Raw genomic sequence first — 26,934 nt, 5'->3', positions numbered from 1 at the left:
GGATCATCCAGCAGCGCTTAAAGACTACACCTTGCCACATGCCACATGCTTTAGTGGAAGAGACTGTAAAGCTGTATATGAATGGTACCTGCCTTTTAAGCCTACAGCGCAAAGTGCACCTAAAAATACTGCAATCAAGCTATTTATACGTCACAGTAAAAAGATATCTATTATCTCATCTGAAGATAGAGTAAAATGCACAAGCGGTTCTACCTTCATCTATACTGGATTTTACTATGTGTTCTTAAATGTTGTGTCTTTTTTGTTTTATGTTACTTGTCTATGTATACCGGTATTAGGATTAATTCACAAACAGAGATATACAACTAACATTTGTGTCTGCTATATTCAATACTTAATAAATTTGTATTCTATTTTTAAATACTTACATATGCATTTTTATTATTTCCTTTAGTTTTAAGAGTAAGCGCTGGGAGTACACCCCTTTGTTCTAGATAATGTGTAAGGGGCATTACAGTGTGTTGTATATTGTGTAAAGGGCATTATGGTGTGTGGCATAATGTGTAAGGGGCACTACAGTATGTTGGTATAATTGTGTAAAGGGCATTAGGTTGTGTGGCATAACGTGTAAGGGGCATTACTATAAGGTGGAAAAATGACAAATAATGTAAGCGGCATGAATCAGGAATTTTTTTTTTCATGTAATGTCCAATGTCTAGGGGTGCAGGATGCAAAAGTAGGGTGTAAGGTAGTATTTTCCTGCAAGGCCAAGCCCATTGCAGCGAGGACTCATCCCTTTGTTTGGGCATGCCAAAGACGCACACGCAAAAGTTTGAATTTTAAGTTGTCCATGGGGTTCCCTATTACCAATTATAAGTTCCCTGATACCAATGATATGTTCCCTGTTACCAATAAGACAGTCCCTGTTACCAATGGTACATTCTTTAACAGAAGAAGTACATTCCCTGCATTATTGGTACCAGGGAATGTACTACTGGTAACAGGGAATGTATCATTTGTAATAGGTGATGTACAATTAGTAACAGTTAACATATTATTGGTAATAGGAAATGTATCATTGGTAAATGTATTACTACTGGTAATACTTTCCCTGGTGACAGGGAACATATTATTGGTAACGGTGAATGTATCATAGCAGGGCCGAAATTAGGATTTTCACCACCCGGGGCACGGCAGTAATATGGCGCCACCTCCCCCCCAAAAAAACAACAACAAACAAACAAAAAAACCCACAACAAAACAAATATAAAACAAACAAACCCTGACAGACTTAAATAATCAGTTTATCAAACATTTTGAAAATAGGGGTCACTATTGGACAATATTCCCCTATTTGACTCAAATGCCCTATGTGTCACATGCCCCGCCAGTCTGTTCAACTACATGCTCCTCTGTGTGTCCCCATACATTGCACTATATCATAACACTTCATCACTGCACTACATTCCCCTATCCACTGCACTACATCACTACACTACATGCCCCTATGGCATACACTGCACTACATACCCTATATGATACAATACATCACTATGCTACATCCCCTTATATGCTACGCCACATCAGTGCACTACATGCCCCTATATATTGCAATACATTACTACACTACATACCCTATATGGTACACTACATCACTACACTACAACCCCGTATAAACTACACCAAATCCCCCAATCTGGGAGGCAAAGCAGAGGTTGATACTGCTAACTGAGAGCAAAGTGCGCTTGTATAATTTGTACGGTGCACCGCACGCTAGTCGCAGCGCTGCATGGCAAAGAAGAGAGTTTAAAACAGTAGCCAGCATAGGAGAGATCCCAGGTACTGGAGCTCACCCGCACATCGGAGCCAGCTGCGGGCAGAAAGGTGGGTCAGAGACATTGCCCCAGGAGCTGTCTGCTGTCTCACTGGAGCAGCACAGCACTGCCTGTAAAAAAAACCAAAATAAACCCCCCCCTGCTACTCTGTAACTCCTTGGCAGGGGCGGATCCAGAATAAAATGAAAGGGGGGGCACCATGATAGGGGAACGGTAATAGTTATATTTACATGCACCTAAGGCATGCGTGCTCCCAGATAAGGGGTGTGGTATCACAGGGGGCGTTGCCTCAAAGAATACGCCATCAGGTAATGATTGGCTATGTGAGCGCATCCTGGTTTATTGCCAATATTTCACCCTGATGAAAAGGCTGATTGGGCCTTGAAATGTTGCTCACCTGTTCCATTAGTTATGGGAGCCTGGAAGGCACCCCAGCACAATATAATTATTATAGTTTTTAGTTGGTGGTGGCATGTGCAGCATACCTTGTTTTGGGCACTGCACTGAGACTCAGACCGCAGGACATGAACTCCCCATCTTTGGGCTGGATCTCCAAGAAGCAGCATAAGACATCTGCAGGACAGCCCTGTCACAATCACACGGGCCGCCTTCTCAAAGCTGAGGCTGAGTGTGACTGCACCTAGCATGGTGGTAAAGGAAGTGGAGGAGGAAGCGCTGGGAAACTGTGCGGTGCAGTGAGGGCTAATGAAGCCTTCTGCACCATCATAAGTAACAGTCTTACTTGATGCTGGCATTTGAACCCCGTGCCTGGGCTGGACTCTGGCCGGCTGGCAGTGGGGGAGGTAGGTTGCGGTGTGAGCTTCCCATTGGTTACCACACAGACTTGCTGTTAGAGCCGCAGCGGGTCCTGGTGCCTGCCGGCTCTTTTATCAAATCCTATGCTCCTTGGTGCCCCCTCAAATCCTGCACCTGGGGCTCATACCCTCTTAGCTCTCCCCCCCCCCCACTCCCCACCCCTAGTTACGGCCCTGATCATAGGTAAGAAGGAATGTACCACTGGTTACAGGGAATGTATCATTGGTGGTAATAGGTAATGTACAATTAGTAACAGGTAACTTATTATTGGTAACAGGCAATGTATCATTGATAATAGGGAATGTAGCCACTGGTAACAGTGAATGTATCATAGGTATCATAGGTAACTTGGAATGTACAGTACAAAACAGCGAATGTACAAACCATAATCTGGTGCACTAATAAGAATATACTAAATGAAAACACGTTGTGTTTCTGGTTATAGTAAGAAAGGTAGACATGAAAATAAATACGTCTGGATCAGTCAGTATGCTGATAGTAAAACACTAGCCAGACACTTTACACCTCCTGTTAGAGATCTACAAAATAACAATATTTTGGCGACTGTCCACGAGTTTGCTCATGTTATTTGTAGATATCTGCAATTTAGTTTTAAGAATATACCACATTTAACATACCGTTCTCTAAGAGTAGTGATATCATCACCTAATGATTGATATATATTGTGTTAATTATAATTCTTAGCAAAACATACAATGAGAGGGTGGTGCTTTTGGAGGGATGACAGCAGCTAGAATAGGTGGTACAGGATGTGGGCATGCGGCATTTCCCTTCCAGTAGCCTGTATCCCTGACTTGTGCCCTGCTGCTGCTGGCTGACCTCAGCTCCCTGCTCCAGCTCTGCTGCCTGGAATGTGAGAGGGAAGGGAGGAGGGGCAGCTCCACCCACATGGGCTCTAACACACACAAGAGGAGAGAGCAGGGGATGAGAGAGGGGATCTGACTCTCGCATAAGCCCGGAGACTATCTGCTACCGCCAGCATCAGGGGAACGAGAGGAAGGAAACCAGGGGATCATGGCACCGAGGATGGTGACTCACCCAAACGCAACTGGGCACCGGGCACCTCAGGCCACCAGGTCACCCATGCTATACCCCAGGCACTGCTGCTGGATTTCATAGTGAATGGTGAGAGCTGGCACACGGGAAAGGCAGATTGTTCTTCCCCTGTGAGAGGACTGATTGCACTATTATAGGCTGGGACTGGCTGAGCCGCCGCATCCCATGTGATAGGTGAGAGGTGTTAGGCGGCATGCACGCTCCTGCGCTCAGCATCTGCTCCGTGTCTCATGCTGCTGCTGCCGCCGCCGCTGCTGCTGCTGCTGATCTCATCCCTGCACGGAGAGAGCCGGTGATAGCGAGCTCACCCCGGCCAGGCGTCTGCACTATGGGGGTCCCCTGCTGCTGCTGCTGACAGGGAGGAGGATCGCTGTGCGTTACACACGGGCCAGATGCGCAGGAGCCAGATCCCAGTGACCGCTCCATTGTGATATCCCGGCCCGGAGATGGATGGAGATGCTGCGGGGAGTGTGGAGGCACTTTCAGATGACAGCAGCCTGCATGCGGGACCGGATAGGGGGACAGTGGGCATGGTGGAACATATGAACCTCTCCTCCTCCCCATCCCAAACACCCTCTGATGAGGAGTCGACAGCTGCTACCCCAGAGCTGCCCCTGAGGCAGCAGCATGGGGTGAAGAGACATCACCACAAGCACAACCTGAAACACAGGTATGAGCTGCAGGAAACTCTGGGCAAAGGCACCTATGGCAAGGTGAAGAGGGCAATAGAAAGGTTCTCCGGAAGAGTGGTAAGTATGTCCTGTTATACATTGTATCTGCATGTGTGTATCATCCTACTTGTCTACACTACAGTGGGGGAGATGTATCAAACCTTCTAAGGAGGACGACTGGAGAAGTTGCCCATAGCAACCAGTTTCTAGCTATCATATCAAGCATATTTTAGAATTACAGCCATCTGTCTCACATCAAACTCTCTCTCAGGTTTTGCAACAATACATCTGTAACCTTTGGATCCAAACATGACTCCAGGCAGAGCGGCGTGCAACGCTTACTAGTTCATGCTCTAGTGCCTGTTATCACTGATCCAGCGTGCATGCAAAGCAGGGACAAGCCAGAGGGTGTCAGGTGAAAGCATCTTGTCCAAGAGAGATATTTGCATTGACGTTCAGCACTTGTCTACTGCATGCCTGGAGTCTGGAGTGGTGACTGGAGCGCAAGGGGCATGTTAAGAGTGTTGTGAGATAATTTGTAAAAGATGTTTGGCTCCAACACAGAAACAAGGATGTTTTGACCTATTAAATAATTTTGATGCAACTGTAATTCTATTTTTCTTAGTCTGCAAATCAGAAAGAATCCGCACTTTAATTTAACATTTGAACAAAGCCATGTATTTTCATCCACATTTCTGTGTTCACATATATTTTATAATTGTAGACTTAATTATTGTCTTTAATTTGGACTACAGCACAAAAGCGTCCCCTGAAGAGCAGTTTACTCACTGTGCAGTGCAGACACCCTTGTAGTGGTATCTGGTCAGCATACTGCTCATCGGGATCCTGGCTGTCACAATACCGATGCCGGGATGCCGACTGGAGCACCATACCACCGCCGATATACCGGCGAGGTAGGTGATTCCCTCACATATGGGCGTCCATGACACCCATAGAGGGAGAATAGCCTATGTAGAACACAGCGAGCCCACAAGGGGCTTCATTGCGCTCGCCCCCCTGCTGTCATTCCATCGCTCGGGATGCCGATGTCGGTATACTGACCTTCGGCATCCCGTGTGGCGGGATACCATACCGATCCCCTTGTAGCTGGTTGAATCTTAGTTGTCTTATACCCCTTTCAGACACCAGACCCGTAAAACTGCCGGGTCTAGCATGCTGGCAAACTCCCGGCTCTCCGCTCCATAACCCTGGTTGGGAGCAGGGTAGCAGACCCATGACTTAGGGGCAGATTTATTAAGCTCGGTGAAGTGATAAAGTGGAAGATGATAAAGGACCAGCCAATCAGATCCTAGCTACCATGTCACAGGCTGGGTTTGAAAAATGACAGGAGCTGACTGGCTAGTCTTTTATCATCTTCCAATTTATCACTTCACCGAGCTTAATAAATCTGCCCCTGTGTCCCGGGTCGTTTGCATTGTGACCTATGTAAATTCCGGGTTGATGCGCATTCACGCTAAAAAATCTGGGATTTTTAAGGTAGGATGAAAGGGGTATGATTTACAATTTATTATATTGTATAGGTTTATAATCATTACTTTTACAAGTGTGGTAAATGCAGTCTGTGGATTTAATCAGTTAAACAGCTCCATACAATGAGAGAACATGGAATATTCCAATGCATATGCAAAATGTAGAGCTAGTGGTTGGCGTTGTTATAGCAACATGACATTTACTGCCAGAGCTATTGTATTGCAGTGTTGTGTTAGATAATGTGATTAGTACACCAGTCTAGAATATATATCTACATATGTGGTGTTATTTGTTAGTTAGCAATCTACTAATTTCTAATTTGACCTCCAGTGTCATCTCTAAGCAGATGCCACCCAAGTCTACCTTTCTTCTCTTGACCTCCCCTTCCTCTTAGCTCATGTGACAAATTGTTTCACCTTACCGACGCCGGAATCCCGGCAGCATACCGACGCCGGGATCCCGGCGGGGAGGGGCGAGTGCAGCAAGCCCCTTGCGGGCTCGCTGCGCTCGCCACGCTGCGCTCGCCACGCTGCAGGCTCGGTGGCAACCTGCGGTCGCCACGGGTTCTATTCCCACTCTATGGGTGTCGTGGACACCCACGAGTGGAAATAGTCCCTGTTGGTCGGCATGCCGACCATCGGGATAGTGAGCCGTCGGGCTCACGGAGGAGGTCATGTGACTGTCGGTCAGCCGACCGGCGGTCACATGACTACCACCCGTTTCAACACGGTCTTCATATTGATGTCCCAAATGTTATTTTGCTGAAGCTTAATACGTCCAAAGCAGAAGTGATCTTCTGTCCTCCTCTCAGAGTCACCCTACCACTATTCTGCTGCATTGTCATTGACACCACTATTTCTTCAGTCTCCAAAGTCTGCTGCTAAGGTGTCATCCAGAACATCCAATCTCTATTAAAATCATGCAACCTTCACCTATGAAACATTGCCAGAATATGCCACTGCCTTCTTGTTGGCATTCCCCTCAGCTGTCTGTCTCAAATTCAAACCATCATCAATGCTTTAGCAAGACTGATTGTCCTACCTCCTGGCACCACATTTGTCGCTGCACTTTGCAGATCTTGAGACTTAGCTTCCATCAAACTCCAGAATTCAATAATAAAAACCTTTCCATTACCTACAATGACCTCAAAAACAGCTCCTCTCAACCCTCATTCCTACATACTCTCCCTATCGTCCTTTCTGTTTGGCCTCTGGCCTACACTTCTTTGTTGTAATCACATCTCATTTCCATCCCCATCTCCCAGTCCGCTTTCTGCTCATGCAATTCTCTAAGACTCCTTATTATGAGACTTTTTGCTAGCTTCCAAAACTTTAAGCACTCTCTGAAAACCCACGCATTCATAGAAGCCTATTCAACAACCACTTTGTCTTTCCTGATGCAAACTGGGCACATACGCAGCAGTCCCAAATTCCAGCCTGAGTAGCTATAGGGGTAGTGATTGGCCCATATTGGGCTGGATGCAGCAACGCTAAAAATACGGCCAAACCTCTGAAAAATGCAGTTTCCGAAGGTTTGGCTGCTTACCGCATATGCACCAAGCTTGGAATGAGATACATTCCAGAGCTTGGATGCGATGTGCATTGCCATTCGTAGATGGTGTTACCCTATAGAAGCCTATATGCTTCTTTCAATCTTTCCCCCTGAGAGGGATCTAATTTGATTTCTCTCATTAACCCCCTAAACCCAGAAGACCCCACACCGCAAAGGACAGCTCTCATCGGTAGAGCTGTCCTTTGCTGAAATATTCAAGCATACGGCATTAATAAATGATGATATGGATGCAATTTGTGGTGGGATGCATCGCATTCACAATCCAATGCGTCATGCATCCCGATCATTCACTTTTTTTGTTGACAACCTGGAAGAATCTGAATATAGGGGGTAATTCATACCTGATCGCTAGGGTGCGTTTTTTGCATCCCTGTGATCAGGTAGTCGCCACCTGCAGGGGGAGGGGGAATTCGCTCTGCAGGTGTGCGATCACATGTGCAGGAGAGCTGCACAAACAGAAGTTTGTGCAGTCTCAGCACAGCCCAGGACTTAGTCAGCCGCTGCGATGATCAGGGCCGGAGCTGACGTCAGAAATCCTCCCTCCAAACGCTTGGTCCTTCCTGCGTTTTTCCGGACACTCCTCAAAAACGGTCAGTTGCCACCCACGAACGGCCTCTTCCTGTCAATCTCCTTGCGTTCGCTGGTGTGGTGGGATTTTTCGCACCATCTCGTCGCTGCTGACCGTTGCGCCTGCTCATTGCGGTGCATATGCATGCGCAGTTCAGACCTGATCGCCTGCTGTGTGAAAACGCACAGCAGCGATCAGGTCTGAATTGTCTCAATAGAGCAGTAGTTCACAAGTGACCACCAACAGGTCACATTTTCAGATTTCTATCTGTGGAAACAGTTGGGATAATTACTGACCCAGCAAAATAGATTAATTCACCTGTGCACGATTAAAGAAATTATCAAATAAATCCTAAAAACATAACATGTTGTGAGTACTTAATGAGTGGAGTGAAAACCACTAAAATAGAGTAACTGACCTACCAGTATGTGTTTTGAATTTGAGATGAAACCAGAGTACCTGGAGGAAATTTACGCAAATACATGGCGAATGTACAATCTCCACACAAAGAGGGTCTTGGTGGGATTCAAACCCAAACCCAGTGGATTTATATGTTATACTTATACTGGTTTTATATATTTACATGCCATAATTTTTATGATGTTACAAAGAAAATATGTGGTTTATGCTATTTTATAGGTGAAATGCAAGTGTTTTAATATGTAAACATTATGGTTCCAAGTATTCTAAAACATTATGTGCTTTGCTGGCTTTAAATACTTGTAACACTTAAAACAAATATTGTGTGATGAAAAGTTTGAGGCCCATTTCCAGCAGACTTGGTGGAATTGCAAGAAAATGTCTGTGACTTGTTTTTTATGCATAGACATGATTGTTTTTTTAAGTTATGCAGTTTGGCTTAGCCAGAACAGAAACAAAATGAATCGTGCCAACAGAGCTTTATTTTGCTCTAGTTTTCCAGCTGGTGATGAAACAATAATGCAGAGGTTACTGTCTTAGGTCAGGACTTTCTAAAGTCCAATGCTGCAAAACCGCATTTTATTTAGCGGTTTCAAAATAACACATACTGGAAGGTCATTTCCACATTACAAATTCGCAAATCTGAAGTTTGGAATAAAATATATAACTAGGTGTATTTTTAGCAACTAGATAGGTTGCAAAATATGGTATCCGGGGCCTAATTCAGACCTGATTGTAAATGTGCTAAATTTAGCACATCCACGATCAGTCTTCAGAAATGCGGAGGGATGCCCAGCACAGGGCTAGTCCGCCCATAGCCAGATTAAAGGGGGGATGCAGGGCATACTGTACCCCAGGCCCCCCTTTGTCAGCCCCCCCCCCCCCCCCATGCCACAGCACACTGACATCACTAACTTTCCCTCTTAAGCAGCAGCAGAACCAGCAGCCAGAATGTGAGCAGGACAGTATGCAGTGCAGGCAGAGACACAGGAATATCATGTTTCATGAGCTACCTATGGAGCTTTCTGACCAGAGGAGAGATAGAAGGGTGGAGAGAGCTGTAAGTGACACAAGGATCCCAGCTTCTCCTTCTCCCTGCCTGGGTGTCCGAGTACTGTGTAAACTGTTATGCAACTGAGCCATTTGGGTCTAGAGATAGAGACACACACAGGGAGTCTTCCTGAGTCCTGTCCCAGTGTGTAAGTAGTACAAAGGCTGATGCTATTCTTGCATGTGACAAGATAAATTATTTTATTCTTCTATGTGTATTTTAAGGTTAAGTTGTCTTTTTCTCCATTACAAGAAAAGTTTATAAAATAGTTGTCTTTCAATTAGGTGTAGCTATAAACAGTACCCAGGCATTATTAAACTATTAGTTAAAACTCACACCATTGGTTTAAATTTAATATACACAATCTATACCTCCCACCATGACCCATTACAGGACAAAATGGTCTCTCCCTTCACTTCCTTCTTAATTTATGATTGCAATCACCTTTGTTAGTACCTTTCTTATCAATTAAATAGTTCAACACAGGTGACTCCAATCATATAATAAATGGGAAGTCCAAGTAGAGAGCATTTTGTCCCTTCTGGAATGGGACATGTTGGGAGGCATGCACAATTTAATCTACATCCCCCACCTTCCATCGGGGGCCCCCTGTCTTAAGTGCCCCGGGCACCCCCAAGGCTTAATCCGGCCCTGAGTCCCCCCGCATGTCAGGCCCGACCCCCCCCCCCCCCCCCCCGCACAAGTACAAAAGCATCGCACAGTGGCGATGCTTTTGTACTGGAAGAGTAACTCCCAGCCAGCGCAGCTCCTGTGCGCTGGCAGGGAGCTACTCATCACTGCCGGGTCACAGCGGCTGCGTGTGACATCATGCAGCCGCCGTGGCCCGTCCCCCCAATGGTCCGGGCATGCCTGCATTGCCCGGACCGCGCCCCCTAAACGGCGGCCAAATACTGCCGGCATACCCAGCGACCGCCTATGCCTGTCAATCAGACAGAGGTGATCGCAGGGATAAGACAGCCGTCAGCTGTCTGGCATGCGCTGGTGCACTTCGGCTTCGGCGCATGCGCAGTTCAGACCTGATTGCTGCTGTGCAAAAATGCACAACTGCGGTCAGGTCTGAATTAGGCCCATGATCTCTAGGTTGGCCATACTTAGGTCGTTAGGTCATTAGGTCGACCACTATTGGTCGACATGCATTAGGTCGACAGGGTTTCTAGGTCGACATGACAAAAGGTTGACATGAGTTTTTAACAATTTTTTTATTTTTTTGAACTTTTTCATACTTTACGATCCTTGTGAACTACAATTGGGAACGGTAATCTTTGCCCGAAGCGCTCGCTATGTAAGGGGACACGGCTCAATAATTGGGGTACCCAGTCACTCTACGAAAAAAACGCCACAATTTTTTAAAAAAAAAACCTCATGTCAACCTTTTGTCATGTCGACCTTGCTCATGTCAACCCAATGCTTGTGTTGACCTATTTTGGGTGTCGACTTAGTTACTGTCGACCAATAGTGATCGACCTAGACACTGTCGACCTAAGTGTGGTCGACCCTATGAACCACACCCGCAAAATATAGAGCACTACGAATGTATTAGGAGTCGTATTCTGTGTTCACGACAAAAATATGATGTGGCTTTCCAAATCTGGATTTACAGATGCGTCGTTGAAATCTAGCCTCAATACGCCATGCAGCATGAGATGTCTGCTAACGTTGTGCATCCTTTTTTTGCCAAAAATGCGCCTTAGTCGCAATGCATTGACTGTGACTGGGATGCACGAGGAGGCTGTGCTGATTAATTTTGATATACTATATGACATTTGTATATTGTGTGTGACTGAGTCTGTATACGGAGAACATTATTGGAAAACAGCTGTGGCTGCTACATTGTAGCACTTCATATACAGATTCAGAGACTCAGTCACACAGATATTTGAGTGTCATATATCAAATGACTCAGCATATTGCGTTGCAACTAAGACGCATTTTTCAGCAAAAAAGTTGCAAAAAAGATTCCCGGTGCTAGAAAATTCTCACGCGACCTTACTTGCCAAGAGGGGCTGCTTGATGTGTATGATGACATATCTGTATGTAGGTTGTCCTGATAGATGAGAATGTTTAAAAGAAAAAAAAAAAGAAAAAAATGAATAGCCTGAAAGCTATTGCTGGAGGAAGAGCACATAAACGATGTGGAAACCGCAGCCCAAAGATTACAGGTGCCATGTTGTTTTATATTTTCAGCACCAACCCACTGAGAAACGATGGCTTGCTTTGTAAATATAGCCCAAAATATGGTAAATATTGTAATTGTTACAGATATGGCAATTTTCTCTGGCTAGTAACCACATAAAACAAGTATACAGTGATCTATCTGATTACCACTAATATTTATCATGTCCACACATGGCGGTGGCGATGCTTAGGGTAGCCCTCTGCCTACACCTAGGTGCGAAGGCAGATGGCTACCCGCCATGTTTCGGGTCACACAGCTGCCGCGGCCTGCCTTCAAATGGTCCGAACACGCCTGTGTTGTTTGTATCATGCCCCCCCAATACCGCCGCAACGGCCCTTAAATGCTGCCGCGATATCCCCTTCCACCTCACGTGCGCCTCTGCCTGTCAATCAAGCAGAGGCGTTCGCAGGTGTGAGCCATCACATCTCACAGTGTGTGCACAAGCAGTTCGGCTTCTGCACGTGCGCACACTTCACAGGGCATCAGCATGCGAACGCTGCCGCAGCACCATTCCATGCTGAATTAGGTCCAATGTATGCAGGCAGGTGGAAAGTATTTACACAGTAACAATATATGCACTAGTTCAATAGAATCATTTCATTACAATCTAGATTTCTTTTATAACCTATTAAATGACTGTATTATCTATACAGAGGACCACCGTATAGGCAGTGACATGTTCCAATGTAAAATCACAGTTCCAATATATCAGAGTTTTTAACAAGGTTATTGATGTATCTTTGTCAGTGCCGTAACAGGGTGGGTGTGTTCACTGTGTCGTCCCCATTTCCTGAGTGCATGACGCCATGATGTCAAGCTGAGCAGGTAGGGCCACCAGCACTGGGAAGTACTGTGCTGTCCTGGGCACCTGCAGTATGCTACAGGCAGCTGTACAGGCTACAAGGTGCAGTTTCACACTGCAGCAGGTTACAACCTTTTTCTCACGTTTTAACCTTTATTCAGTACTATACATTGTATTGATAAAAAATAATAATAGGCATTCATTTTCCTAAAAAGTACCATTATTAGTTCAAGCTTAGTAAAATGCGAACAGAATGTTTAATTAAAGATTCAAGCAAAACAGAAGGTAGCCCTTAAATAATGTAGGACAGTCCTCTGAATTATTTACGTATGCCCAGCAGTTCCACCAACATACAATCTCTAATCCTGGAATTTAGGTACTCATGTAATAGAGCATCCTTTCTGGTTCAGTTCTAAAGACCAGTTCCAAGTACAACTTATAGTGAAAGCAATATAAACATTCATTTTAAATCAACATAGTTAACATTTATGTTGTCTTAAGTGCTCCTTCTTTATTTCTGCAACTTAAAATATGGACCATGGCTCATAAACCCTGATTAGTGCTCAAAAGTGGTACTGCAATAGTTATACACACATATGGCCCAACAAAGCAAAATACAATATAAATGTTCTAGCAATAGATAAAGTACACCAAAAAGTTTAAATGCATATACAAAGTGCAGTAACCACCATGGCATTAATGTATAACACTGAGTCCTGCATTAGATAAACTGAACCATTAATAAGAAAAGTTATTCATACCACTTTGCCTGATAGAGCTACAACATGTATATTTGCTCTGTCCGACATTGAAAAAGATAAACTCAGCACAAAATAATACTGAGCCAAACTCTGTACTGTACTCAATCTACTGAAATTAAAACCAATAGATAGTATTTGCAGGTAGGAAGTGTTTATGGTTCTGCTCAAACTGTTCCATCATGTATACATTAGCAAAGAGGGAATGTAGGATATAAATCAGTGAAGGGAACACTGTATTGGGGATCACTGACTTCACACATAATTTAGCATTGGTCAGGAACACTTTTGTATGAATTGTTCTTCTTACAATAACAAAGAATGATAAAAAAAGTACATATTTTCTTTAAGAACAAAACAAACAAAATCAAATCATTCTGTTCAACACTGATATCCAAATTGACCTGGAATGCAAATTGCAGTGATATAGGGCCTAATTCAGCAAGGATCGCAAATAAGCAAAATTAGCAAAAAAAAAGCGTAAAAATGCAAATTCTGCAACTTAAATAGCAAAAACTGCGTATGCACTACGAAACGTAGGCGTGTAGGGGGCATACTAAAGGGCTGGACTCACAAAAACTACGTTATGGGGTGTGTTGTGGGCGTATGCTGATGGTCGGTGGGCGGTGCATTTGCAATTTTTACAACAGATCGCACATTTCAGATGTGCAGTTTCTGAGTGACTACAGGTCTACCTTAAAAATTGCACAAGCTGACCTCAGTTGTAGACTGCATGTATACTGCAATCATTGCTTCATTACACCCAGCTGAAGAAGCTCACACCTCAGACCACAAATCACTTCATTCAGCTGTATTGGAACTTAGAAACACGTAAGGTATTGTTTAACTCTGTAAGGGGCCCTACACACTCGGCGATGCGCCGCCGAGGTGCCCGACGGCCGATACGGCCGACGAGCAACCCGGCGGTGGGGGGGCAGTGACGGGGGGAGTGAAGTTTCTTCACTCCCCCCGTCACCCGGCTGCATTGAAGTGCAGGCAAATATGGACGAGATCGTCCATATTGGCCTGCATGCACAGCCTACGGGAGACCAGCGATGAACGAGCGCGGGGACGCGCATCGTTCATCGCTGGAGTCTCCACACTGAAAGATATGAACGAGTTCTCGTTCATTTATGAACGAGATCGTTCATATCTTTCAGAATATCGGCCAGTGTGTAGGGCCTATAACACATGCTGATTGTGAAAATATATGTTACACTAACCGATTTGTGTTTACACTTACTAACAATCGAGGTTTGACAACCACACTATTTGATAGAAGCAAATGTAAAATAACCTTAAGAAGCATTTTGCTTAGTAGTATCTGCTAAATGACATTTAGCTTCCTAACATTTTATTTTAACAACCAACATTTTTTTGTTAAACAAAACATACCCACATACATTTTTATTTTTATTTTATTTGTGCGCTACACACAAACATGTGTTGAAGAACAGCAACACCATCTTTTTATTTTAAAGTTTTGCAAATTCTGCTCCATTTGTATACTTATTGAAACAAATATTTACACATAATTCCTTAAAGTAAGGTTTGTAAATAAAAGCAAAGAAACAATAATATGTAATGTTTGACCACTTCACAATCAAAAAAACACTTTTTTTTTGATAAAAATGTTACTGTTGTTTCCGAATTAAAATATTTTGACTCCAAAAAAAGTGTGTTTGTTAATACGTATACCAATAATTGTTGTTGTGTAGGGTTTAGAGCAGGGGTGGGGAACCTTTTTTCTAACAAGGGCCATTTGGATATTTATAAAATCCTTCGGGGGCCATACAAAAATTATCAACTTAAAAATTAGCCTGCCCCCCAGTAGATATGTCCCAAGTCAGTAGTTATGCCCCCAGTCAGTTGTTATGCCCCAGTAGATATACCCCCAGTCAGTTGTTATGCCCAAGTAGATATACCCCCAGTCACTTGTTATGCCCCCAGTAGATATACCCCCAGTCAGTTGTTATGCCCCCAGTAGATATACCCCCAGTCACTTGTTATGCCTCAGTAGATATACCAAAAGTCAGTTGTTATGCCCCAGTAGATATACCCCCAGTCAGTTGTTATGCCCCCAGTAGATATACCCCCAGTCACTTGTTATGCCTCAGTAGATATACCCGAAGTCAGTTGTTATGCCCCATTAGATATGTTCCCAGTCATTTATGCCCCATTACATATGCCCCCAGTCACTTGTTATGTCCCATTAGATATGCCCCATTAGATATGCCCCCTAGTAGGGCCACACACACACATTAAAAGAAAAAAAACAAACACATTACTCACCAGGCCCGTTCCTGCTTCCAGACCGACAGCCGCACATGTACACTACTTGAGCCGGAAGCCGGAGCTCAGGAGTGAGCTCCTGCCTCTGGTTGCTGCTGAGGAAAAAGAGCTGGGCGCCCGCTGGTAACAAAATCTCATTGGGCACCCGGCATCTCCCTCGGTTAGGTGAGGCTGGCTGGGACGGATCAAGTGGCTTTGTGGGCCTTATACGGCTCGCGGGCCTGAGGTTCCCCACCCCTGGTTTAGAGGCTAGAATTCACACTCTCTCTAGTTGAATATATTTGAACACAGTCATGGGCATTAGTCAATGTTTGAAGAAAAACACTATGGTGTCTTTAAGATAATTGCTAAATTACCACAAGATCATTTGACCAATTAAGTGATGATTGAATTGATTTACAATTGTTGAGTAGTTTCTTTAATTTGGGTGCAGGAAAGTAGGTTGTGCAATTTTTAAAGGAAAAGCACTGTTAGCAAAAAATGCAACATCAGAAACATGTACGCAAAAATTGCGTACATTTGTAATATGTACACAAAAATTGCGATTATTAGAATGGTTTTCGCAATATTTGCACATTTCACAAGGCCACCTTCTTTTTGTTAAATTAAATTAGTGTTACAGTTTTTCCGTTTGGGCGTGCTTTCGCAATTTTGCTTTTGCTCGCAATTTTTGCTAATTTGTAATTTTTACAATCCTTACTGAATTTGCCCCACAATTCACACTCCTTACAGCTGTTCTTCCATCATCTCATCCTTGCTGACAGTTTTATATTGTCTTCATCAGTCTACTGCAGAAAAGGGCATTAGACCTGTAGTGTATGGGCTAACTTTTTAATCATACTATGGGCTAAGTATAAAAAATGTACCACCATTTGTGTGAATAATCAGGTGCATTACCAGAGATTGACTCATTCTATATAGACTGCCTCAATGGAACACTGTGCAGCCAGGTCTGAGTACCAAACTGTGGGGTCTATTTACTAAGCCCTGGAAAGAGATAAAGTGGACGGAGATCAAGTACCAACCAATCAGCTCCTGTCATTTTTCAAGCACAGCCAGTAATATGGCAGTTAGGAGCTTATTGACTGGTACTTTATTTACGTCCACTTTATCTCTTTCCGAGGATTAGTACATAGACCCCTAAGTAAAAATGTTCCCCTACAATAACCATTGTCATTTATCATTCTGTATGCACTTCCATTAAAGATATAAGCAAAACTCGGTAGATTATGTGACACAAAGACAATCATTAACTTGCTGCATGTCTGTATTTTCTGTGTTCATAACTGACCTCATAGCTCTATCTCTTTATCCATGCTATTCATGCGGTTTGGCTAATTTTGGTATTACTCACATTACATAATCAGGTGAGGTAGTGAAAATCTTGGAATTCACTTACAATGTAATCTTTACTAAGCAATGCAATACCTGGTATTGTTTCTAATAAGAAAAAGTATGTGGAGTACAATGGTGTTTTTGTTTCTGATGAAATTCTTTTGACAATGAACTTTATGATGTCTGCATATCTGTAATGTTTGCTAAACTTACAAACAATGCATTTAAATATGTTTTATGCACAAACAAGTAGTTTGAACCTGACAATGAAATGTGTTCTGCACACATTGGGCCTAATTCTGAGTTGATCTCAGCAGCAATTTTGTTAGCAGTTGGGCAAAACCATGGGGGTAATTCCAAGTTGATCGCAGCAGGACTTTTTTTTAGCAGATGGGCAAAACCATGTGCACTGCAGGGGAGGCAGATATAACACGTGCAGAGAGAGTTAGATTTGGGTGGGTTATTTTGTTTCTGTGCAGGGTAAATACTGGCTGCTTTATTTTTACACTGCAAATTAGATTGCAGATTGAACACACCTCACCCAAATCTAACTCTCTCTGCACATGTTACATCTGCCCCCCCTGCAGTGCACATGGTTTTGCCCATCTGCTAACAAAAGTCCTGCTGCGATCAACTTGGAATTACCCCCATGTGCACTGCAGGAGAGGCAGATATAACATGTGCAGAGAGAGTTAAATTTGGGTGGGGTGTATTCAAACTGAAATCTAAATTGCAGTGTAAAAATAAAGCAGCCAGTATTTACCCTGCACAGAAACAATATAATCCACCCAAATCTAACTCTCTCTGCACATGTTACATCTGCCCCACCTGCAGTGCACATGGTTTTGCCCAATTGCTTACAAACTTGCTGCTGCGATCAACTCAGAATTACCCCCATTACCCTCTATTACCTAGCCTCCACAAATTAGCAATTCTGACATCATCTTGTTATAAAAGGGTTCCTGGTGTCTAACTGCATGTTTATGAATGGCTTGCTTGGTGACCTTTTCATTGTAAGTAATTGTTGCTGTTATTCAGGGCAACACAGACCTAGTGGAGAGTTCACAGGAGATTTGTGTCTCTGGAGGTCTTTATAATGTGCCAACGCATTATAATGTTGGTTCTTTCATGTACCTAAAGGTGGGTACACATTAATAGATATATCTGCAGATCAATTGATCTGCAGATATATCTATGTACGGATCGGGCAGTGTGCTGTGCATACACACTGCCCGATCCGTCGGAGGACTGATGTCATGAACTGGGCGGGCGCCCGCCCGCCCAGTTCACCTGTCAATCACCGCCGCCCGCCGCAGGATGTGTACGGGCGGTCGGACGTCCGCCCCGTACACACACAGCGACGCGCCAATATATCGGTAGATATATTGGCAGTCGGCTGTGCTGCGCGGCCGACGCGATACGTCTGTGAACGACGGAATTCACAGACGTATCGGCCGTACACACTGGCCGACGGACCCGCAATATTTCGGCCGTTCAAGAGAACGGCTGATATATCGACCAGTGTGTACGGGTCTTAATGCTAGTTTACCTCTTGGACTTTCCCTAGTGTGCAATTTCTTTTCTTTTTTTCTTTCTTTTCTTTTTTTTTTTTAACATATTGTTTCTTTTTTCTTTTTTTTTCTTTAGAATGACATTATAGTAAATTAGCCTCACTGTTAAATACTGTATATAATAGTTCTGTTACCAGGTAAAAGATAGGAATAGCATCAGAGGCGGAACTACCATTGGTGCAGGAGGTGCATTTCACTGGAGCCCCTGTGGACTGAGGGGGCCCAATGCTGCCCGGTCCAGCAATGAGTTATACCCCCCACTCCGCAGACCATTTTGAGCAGTGTCTCATGAATGGCCCAGTGCAGAGAGCAAGGTGGGCCCCACTGCCTGTCGGACCTGCCCCTTACTATAGGGGGGCAGAGCTGCCCTTGTGTGTGTTGTTCTGACAGAGGAGTCCTGCCACCTATCAGTGCTGATGATCACAGTCACATACTGTCCCTAAGTAACAGAGAGCTGTACCTTTTTTCTAATTTACTGCTGTCTGAATTAAAGGCAGGTTACATACGTGTAACTGTCACTATTAAGAGTCTGCCTGACCAGTGCCAAAGGAGGAAAGCACAAGGGTTGGAGGCCCCTGTCACTGACAGAGCAGAGGCCACTGTGTTCCTGCCCCCATCAAAGTACATGCCCCCTGTTCTCCACACCATGCAGGACATTGTGCTTGTACCACTGTCACCCTCTCCCTGCCACCCACTGCCTCCTGTCACTTTCTGCCTCCTACTGCCTTCTGCTGTCATCCTCTGCCTTCCCTTCTGTTGTCACCCTCTGCCTCCCCCTGCCTTATGCTGTCACCCTCTGCCTCCCCCTGCCTTATGCTGTCACCCTCTGCCTTCCCCTGCCTTATACTGCCACCCGCTGCCTCTCCCTATCACAGACTGCCGTGTGGCATATTGGGTTGAGGTGGAGGAGGGGGGCCCAAATTATATTTTTGCACCTGGCCCACCACTCACAAGTTCTGTCACTGTATTGCATAATGAGACTCACAGAGAATTGGACTGGCCCTCAGAGGCAACCCACGGTGGGCCCCACCTCCTCCTCTAGGGATCAGGTTCCAGACTGTGCACTTTAATTATACATATGTTACCTCATATGGCACAGGACTATGATGTATTTTCTACAGTGCATTGCTGTTATTAATCTGGTACATCATCATGCATATACACTACAGTATATATTTTCCAAGGGGCCCAGACCATGCACTCTCTAACGGTTAGCCAAGCCTCTGTGGTAGCTGGCAACACCCCTAAACATGGACCTCTACCACTACATTCCCCTGATGGGCCCTTCATGCCCCAGTCCAACACTTGATTCACATGATAGACAATAAGGTTAACATAATTTAATTAACATATTAAGATCTATTGTCCTATTATTGTGACATGCATTTGTGCACAACTTAAAGTGTCTAATATATATTCTAATTCAGGCCTGGCCAACCTGTGGCTCTCCAGGTGTAGTGAAACTACACATCCCAGCATGCCCTGCAACAGTTTTAGCATTTCCTAATAGCAAAACTGTGGCAAGGCATGATGGGACTTGTAGTTTTACAACAGCTGGAGAGCCACAGGTTGGCCAGGCCTGTTCTAATTCATATAGACCCAATGTCCTAAATGGGAGGCACTCAATTTACTGGCTGTCGTGATCCCATCTGTCAGGATGCCGACGCTGGAATTCCGACACCTGGAGAAATACTGTCTGGAATTCCCACTTGGGTGGTGGTCCATGCCACCACCTGAGGGGGAATATAACACTGTGGCGACCAAAGGTCGCCACTAGACTCAAAGCGTGGTGAGCGCAGTTAGCCTGCGAGGAGACACGCTGTGCTTGCCACTGGTATCCCGGCTGTCCGGATCCCGGCATTGGTCTCCTGGCCACTGAGATCCCAAGATATCATACTGATCCCGTCCTATACATAGGACACTTAATAATTATGTAACTGGAGCATGATTTGTAAACATATTGTTATATATTTATGTTTAGAATGTTTGAGTAAGTTTATCAATAAATATTTAGAAAATATAAATTTTCGTACTATGGGTTTTAATAGGGTAAACTTCTTCTAAGTAAAACTTGCCTTCTCCGTAGAACATTACATGGTCAAAGGTCTGTAGACTTCCAAACATTACCCCCATATATCTATGTCGAACTTTCCTTCCCCAAAGCATGGGCATTATATTGAGTAAGTCCCTTCATTGCTGATATGCTGTTATGCCTCCACTCTTCTGGGAAGATTTTCCAATAGGTGTTGGAATATAACTCCTGGGATTCACGTCCATTTAGCCACAAGAGCATTATTGAAACTAAACACTCATTTGGTCAATAAGGCCTGGCTAACCATTCAGATTCAGCATAAAGATGTGTGATGGGATTGAGATGAGACCTCTGCGCAGGTCATGGGGGTCAATGCTATTAGCCGCCATCAACTCGCAGATGTGCGGGCCAAATTCACACAAAGTGCTCACTGCCCCATAGGGCTCAGAGCAATTTTGTGTGAATTGGGAATGGCGCGAGATCAGGTGCCATTGCCGGCATTGAAGCGATGCGGCAATGGCACAGCATACCCTTCACAGTTAAAAGGATTGACTCCAAAGTCTACTTTGTAAACCATTTTTTCGAGGACCTTGCTTTGTGCACTGGGACATTGTCAAGCTCAAACACGTAAACTTCCCCAAACTGTTGTCACAAAGGTGGAAGCATAGAATTCTGTACAGTATGTGGTAGCATTACAATTTCTCTTCAATAAAACAAAGCCTTCCTCCAAACTTTAGATTTGGCAGTTCGCATTCGGGCAAGAAGTGTTCTTCTGGCAAACTCTAACCCAAGATTTAGCCATCAGATTTCCTGTTGGCAAAGCATGATTCATCATTCCAGAGAATTCGTTTCCACTGCTTCTGAGTCCACTGGCAGTGTGCATAACAGCTGATGCTTGGCATTGCACAAGGTGATCTGAGAATTGGCCATGGAAACTCAATCCATGAAACTACAGACGAACTGCTCTTGTGCTGTCTTTGCTTTTGTGGCAATTAGGACTGCAATGAAGCTTCACACACAGATCTTTAGGCACCATATGCTTCAACAATCTGCGTTTCTGTTCTTTTTGTGTGGCAGTTTGCAGCTGAGCTGTTGTTGCTCCTCCCACTTCCCAATAACAGCACTTGCAGTTGACTAGTACAGCTGTAGCAGGGCAGAAAATGATTAATTTTGTGTAGTGTTGATGCACTTCTAGCAGATTGACACAGTACTTTCTGTCCTTTCCAAAGGGTTATTGAAGATCATTGAGTCTTCTAAGCGCTGCACAAGCAGGTTCATGCATCAAGTAAGTGGGGGGAGAATTTTGTCACCTATTTATTGCACAAGAGGTGATTATTTTTAGTAAGGCATCTATTCATGGATCACTCGCTGCTTTGCTGTGCAGAGCAGTGTTGATCAAAGACACCCCCCCCCCCCCCCACCCCTCACAGGACACTCTGATCCGCAGGTGAGTCCCGTATTCAGACATTGTGATGGGAATTGGGACAGTTGGGAGGTATGCACTAGTAAACAATTATGCTGACTTTTATAGTGGTAAAACGCTTCCTGGTGCTTCAATAAAACACAAGATAACTGAGTAAGTGTTGCTGTTCTGTTCCTTAAAATGTCATCCCACACAGATTTTGGAGTTCACTTGTCAGCAGGCCTGAACTGATTAATTTGCTTGCTCATAGTGCCAAATGACAGGCCTAGCACTCAGCAGGAAATAATTAGAGACATGTTTAGTCTTTAATGCTGTTCTGAAATATATCTCATAGGTTAGTAACTCGTTACTTTCAATTAAAGCACTAGTATTGTAGCTTTCTACAAGACTGTTTTCTTTTTTCTTTTTTTTTATGAATACACTATGGGAAAACATTAATGTTTTACTTATATAGAGCATCTTTAATTGCTTATTTCATTGTCTCTTGTCGAAAAATACGCAGCCAGCTAGTTGGAGACTTAGTTGAACAACATCTGTTTTAGGGAATAATCCACTCATAGTAACTGTGTTTGCATCAGGGCATGGGATACAAAATTGCAGCAAGAGATGAGAGGTGTGTCCTTCAATATATTGATCCTTTATCCTGGATCTTTACCAGAACTGATCTAGCAGATGTTCGGTTCATGCAGGGTGCTTTCTGAATCAAATACAGATATAAATTTTTTTTCTCTAACGTCCTAGTGGATGCTGGGGACTCCGTAAGGACCATGGGGATTAGATGGGCTCCGCAGGAGACAGGGCACTTTAAGAAAGAATTTGGATACTGGTGTGCTCTGGCTCCTTCCTCTATGTCCCTCCTCCAGACCTCAGTTTGAATCTGTGCCCGGACGAGCTGGGTGCAACTTAGTGAGCTCTCCTGAGCTTGCTAAAAAGAAAGTATTTTGTTAGGTTTTTTTATTTTCAGAGAGATCTGCTGGCAACAGACTCTCTGCTACGTGGGACTGAGGGGAGAGAAGCAGCCCTACTCACTGAAGATAGGTCCTGCTTCTTAGGCTACTGGACACCATTAGCTCCAGAGGGATCGTACACAGGATCGCACCCTTTGTCTTCCGATCACGGAGCCGCGCCGCCGTCCCCCTCGCAGAGCCGGAAGACAGAAGCCGGTGACAGAAGCAAGAAGACTTCGAAATCGGCGGCAGAAGACTCCAGTCTTCATATGAGGTAGCGCACAGCACTGCAGCTGTGCGCCATTGCTCCCACACTAAACCCACATACTCCGGTCACTGTAGGGTGCAGGGCGCAGGGGGGGGGGGGCGCCCAGGGCAGCACTTAGAGACCTCTTGGCAAAAGTGGGCATATATACAGTTGGGCACTGTATATATGTATGGGCCCCCGCCATATTTTTACACAGAAACGCGGGACAGAAGCCCGCCGCTGAGGGGGCGGGGCTTCTTCCTCAGCACTCACCAGCGCCATTTTTTCTCCACAGCTCCGCTGAGAGTAAGCTCCCCAGGCTCTCCCCTGCAGAATCACGTTAGAAGAGGGTAAAAAGAGAGGGGGGGCACATAATTTTGGCGCAAAAACAGTATATACAGCAGCTACTGGGTTAACACTAAGTTACTGTGTGATTCCTGGGACATATAGCGCTGGGGTGTGTGCTGGCATACTCTCTCTCTGTCTCTCCAAAAGGCCTTATGGGGGAACTGTCTTTAAAAAGAGCATCCCCTGTGTGTGTGGTGTGTCGGTACGCTTGTGTCGGCATGTTTGACGAGGAAGGCTATGTGGAAGCAGAGCGGGAACAAATGAATGTGGGGTCGCCGCCGACGGCGCCGGCACCCGATTGGATGGATATGTGGAAGGTTTTAAATGATCATGTTACTTCCTTGCATAAAAGGTTGGATAAAGCTGAAGCCTTAGGACAGCCGTGGTCTCAGCCCAAGCCTGATCCTATGTCGCAGAGGCCGTCAGGGTCTCAGAAGCGCCCACTATCCCAAATTGTTGACACAGATATCGACACAAATTCTGACTCCAGTGTCGATGGCGATGATGCAAAGTTACAGCCTAAAATGGCTAAAGCCATCCGTTACATGATTATAGCAATGAAGGATGTGTTGCACATCACAGAGGAAACCCCAGTCCCTGACAAGAGGGTTTATATGTATGGGGGAAAAAGGCAAGAGGTGACCTTTCCCCCTTCACATGAGTTAAATGAGTTATGTGAAAACGCTTGGGAATCTCCAGATAGAAAACTGCATATTTCCAAATGGATGCTTATGGCGTATCCTTTCCCGCCAACGGACAGGTTACGCTGGGAATCCTCCCCTAGGGTAGACAAAGCTTTAACACGCTTATCCAAGAGGGTAGCCCTGCCGTCACAGGATACGGCCACCCTAAAAGATGCTGCGGATAGAAAGCAGGAGGGTACCCTGAAGTCCATTTATACACATTCAGGTACCTTGCTAAGGCCGGCGATTGCGTCGGCCTGGATGTGTAGTGCTGTAGCAGCATGGACGGATACCTTATCTGAGGAACTTGATACCTTTGACAAGGATACTATATTACTGACACTGGGGCATATAAAAGACGCTGTCCTATATATGAGAGATGCTCAAAGAGACATTAGCCTACTGGGCTCTAGAATAAATGCAATGTCGATTTCTGCCAGAAGGGTCCTGTGGACTCGGCAATGGACAGGAGATGCCGACTCAAAAAGGCACATGGAAGTTTTACCTTACAAGGGTGAGGACTTGTTTGGGGAGGGTCTCTCGGACCTGGTCTCCACAGCTACGGCTGGAAAGTCAAATTTTTTGCCATATGTTCCCTCACAACCTAAGAAAGCACCGTATTACCAAATGCAGTCCTTTCGATCACAAAGAGGCAAGAAAGGCCAAAGTGCGTCCTTTCTTGCCAGAGGCAGGGGTAGAGGAAAGAAGCTGCACAATACAGCTAGTTCCCAGGAACAGAAGTCCTCCCCGGCTTCCACTAAATCCACCGCATGACGCTGGGGCTCCACAGGCGGAGCTAGGCCCGGTGGGGGCGCGTCTCCGAAATTTCAGCCACGAGTGGGTTCACTCCCAGGTGGATCCCTGGGCTATAGAGATTGTGTCTCATGGATACAAGCTGGAATTCGAAGAGATGCCCCCCCACCGTTGCCTCAAATCGGCCCTGCCAGCTTCCCCCTTAGAGAGGGAAATAGTGTTAGCTGCAATTCACAAATTGTATCTTCAGCAGGTGGTGGTCAAGGGTCCCCTCCTTCAACAAGGAAAGGGTTACTATTCGACCATACCTTCATGTCCCCATTTATCCACCTCATCGTGAGTACCTCAGATTTGTGGTACAGGATTGTCATTACCAATTCCAGACGTTGCCGTTTGGTCTCTCTACGGCACCGAGAATATTTACCAAGGTAATGGCGGAAATGATGGTGCTCCTGCGACGGCAAGGAGTCACAATTATCCCATACTTGGACGATCTCCTCATAAAGGCGAGGTCCAGAGAGCAGTTGCTGATCAGCGTAGCACGCTCTCGGGAAGTGTTACAACAGCACGGCTGGATTCTAAATATTCCAAAGTCGCAGTTAATTCCTACGACTCATCTGCCCTTCCTGGGCATGATTCTGGACACAGGCCAGAAGAGGGTTTATCTCCCGATGGAGAAGGCTCAGGAGCTCATGACACTGGTCAGAGACCTATTAAAACCAAAACAGGTGTCGGTGCATCATTGCACGCGAGTCCTGGGAAAGATGGTGGCATCATACGAGGCCATTCCTTTCGGCAGGTTCCATGCGAGGACCTTTCAATGGGATCTGTTGGACAAGTGGTCCGGATCACATCTAAAAATGCATCGGCTGATCACCCTATCCCCCAGGGCCAGGGTGTCTCTCCTGTGGTGGCTGCAGGGTGCTCACCTTCTCGTGGGCCGCAGATTCGGCATTCAGGACTGGGTCCTGGTGACCACGGACGCAAGCCTCCGAGGGTGGGGAGCAGTCACACAGGGAAGAAATTTCCAAGGGCTGTGGTCAAGTCAGGAGACTTGCCTTCACATCAATATCCTGGAACTAAGGGCCATATACAACGCCCTACGTCAAGCGGAGACCCTGCTTCGCGACCAATCGGTGCTGATTCAGTCAGACAACATCACCGCAGTGGCTCATGTAAACCGCCAAGGCGGCACAAGGAGCAGGGTGGCGATGGCGGAAGCCACCAGAATTCTTCGCTGGGCGGAGATTCACGTAAGAGCACTGTCAGCAGTGTTCATTCCGGGAGTGGACAACTGGGAAGCAGACTTCCTCAGCAGGCACGACCTCCACCCGGGAGAGTGGGGACTTCATCAAGAAGTCTTCGCGCAGATTGCAGGTCGGTGGGAACTGCCACAAGTAGACATGATGGCATCCCGCCTCAACAAAAAGCTACAGAGGTATTTCGCCAGGTCAAGAGACCCTCAGGCGATAGCTGTAGACGCACTAGTGACACCGTGGGTGTTCCAGTCGGTCTATGTATTTCCTCTTCTTCCTCTCATACCCAAGGTGCTGAGAATCATAAGAAGAAGAGGAGTGAGAACAATACTCATTGTTCCGGATTGGCCAAGAAGGACTTGGTATCCAGAGCTGCAAGAAATGCTCACAGAGGACCCATGGCCTCTGCCTCTAAGACAGGACTTATTGCAACAGGGGCCCTGTCTGTTCCAAGACTTACCGCGGCTGCGTTTGACGGCATGGCGGTTGATTGCCGGATCCTAGCAGAAAAAGGCATTCCGGATGGGGTTATTCCTACGCTGATAAAGGCTAGGAAGGACGTGACGGCTAAACATTATCACCGTATATGGCGAAAATATGTTGCTTGGTGTGAGGCCAGGAATGCCCCTACGGAGGAATTCCAGCTGGGCCGTTTCCTTCACTTCCTGCTGTCGGGAGTGTCTTTGGGCCTAAAATTGGGTTCCATTAAGGTCCAGATTTCGGCCCTATCCATTTTCTTTCAAAAAGAACTGGCTTCTCTACCTGAAGTTCAGACGTTTGTAAAGGGAGTGCTGCATATTCAGCCCCCTTTTGTGCCTCCAGTGACAC

At 45.4% G+C, this 26,934-nt stretch overlaps 1 protein-coding gene across 1 annotated transcript in view; it reads left to right on the top strand.

Moving 5' to 3' along the window:
- Nucleotides 1-3,448: 3,448 nt before the first annotated feature.
- The window catches only part of NUAK1 (NUAK family kinase 1), a 119,799-nt gene continuing 96,313 nt past the window's right edge, over nt 3,449-26,934 (top strand). Inside the window, exon 1 of the mRNA XM_063927734.1 lies at nt 3,449-4,438. Coding sequence (XP_063783804.1) covers nt 4,136-4,438 — 303 coding nt within the window. The 5' untranslated portion in view covers nt 3,449-4,135. The remainder of the gene's footprint in view (nt 4,439-26,934) is intronic.

This window comes from Pseudophryne corroboree, chromosome 6, assembly GCF_028390025.1.
Source record: "Pseudophryne corroboree isolate aPseCor3 chromosome 6, aPseCor3.hap2, whole genome shotgun sequence".
Taxonomy (NCBI): domain Eukaryota; kingdom Metazoa; phylum Chordata; class Amphibia; order Anura; family Myobatrachidae; genus Pseudophryne; species Pseudophryne corroboree.
Note: the sequence above shows the minus strand (reverse complement) of the source record. Positions and strands in the feature narration are given on the sequence as shown.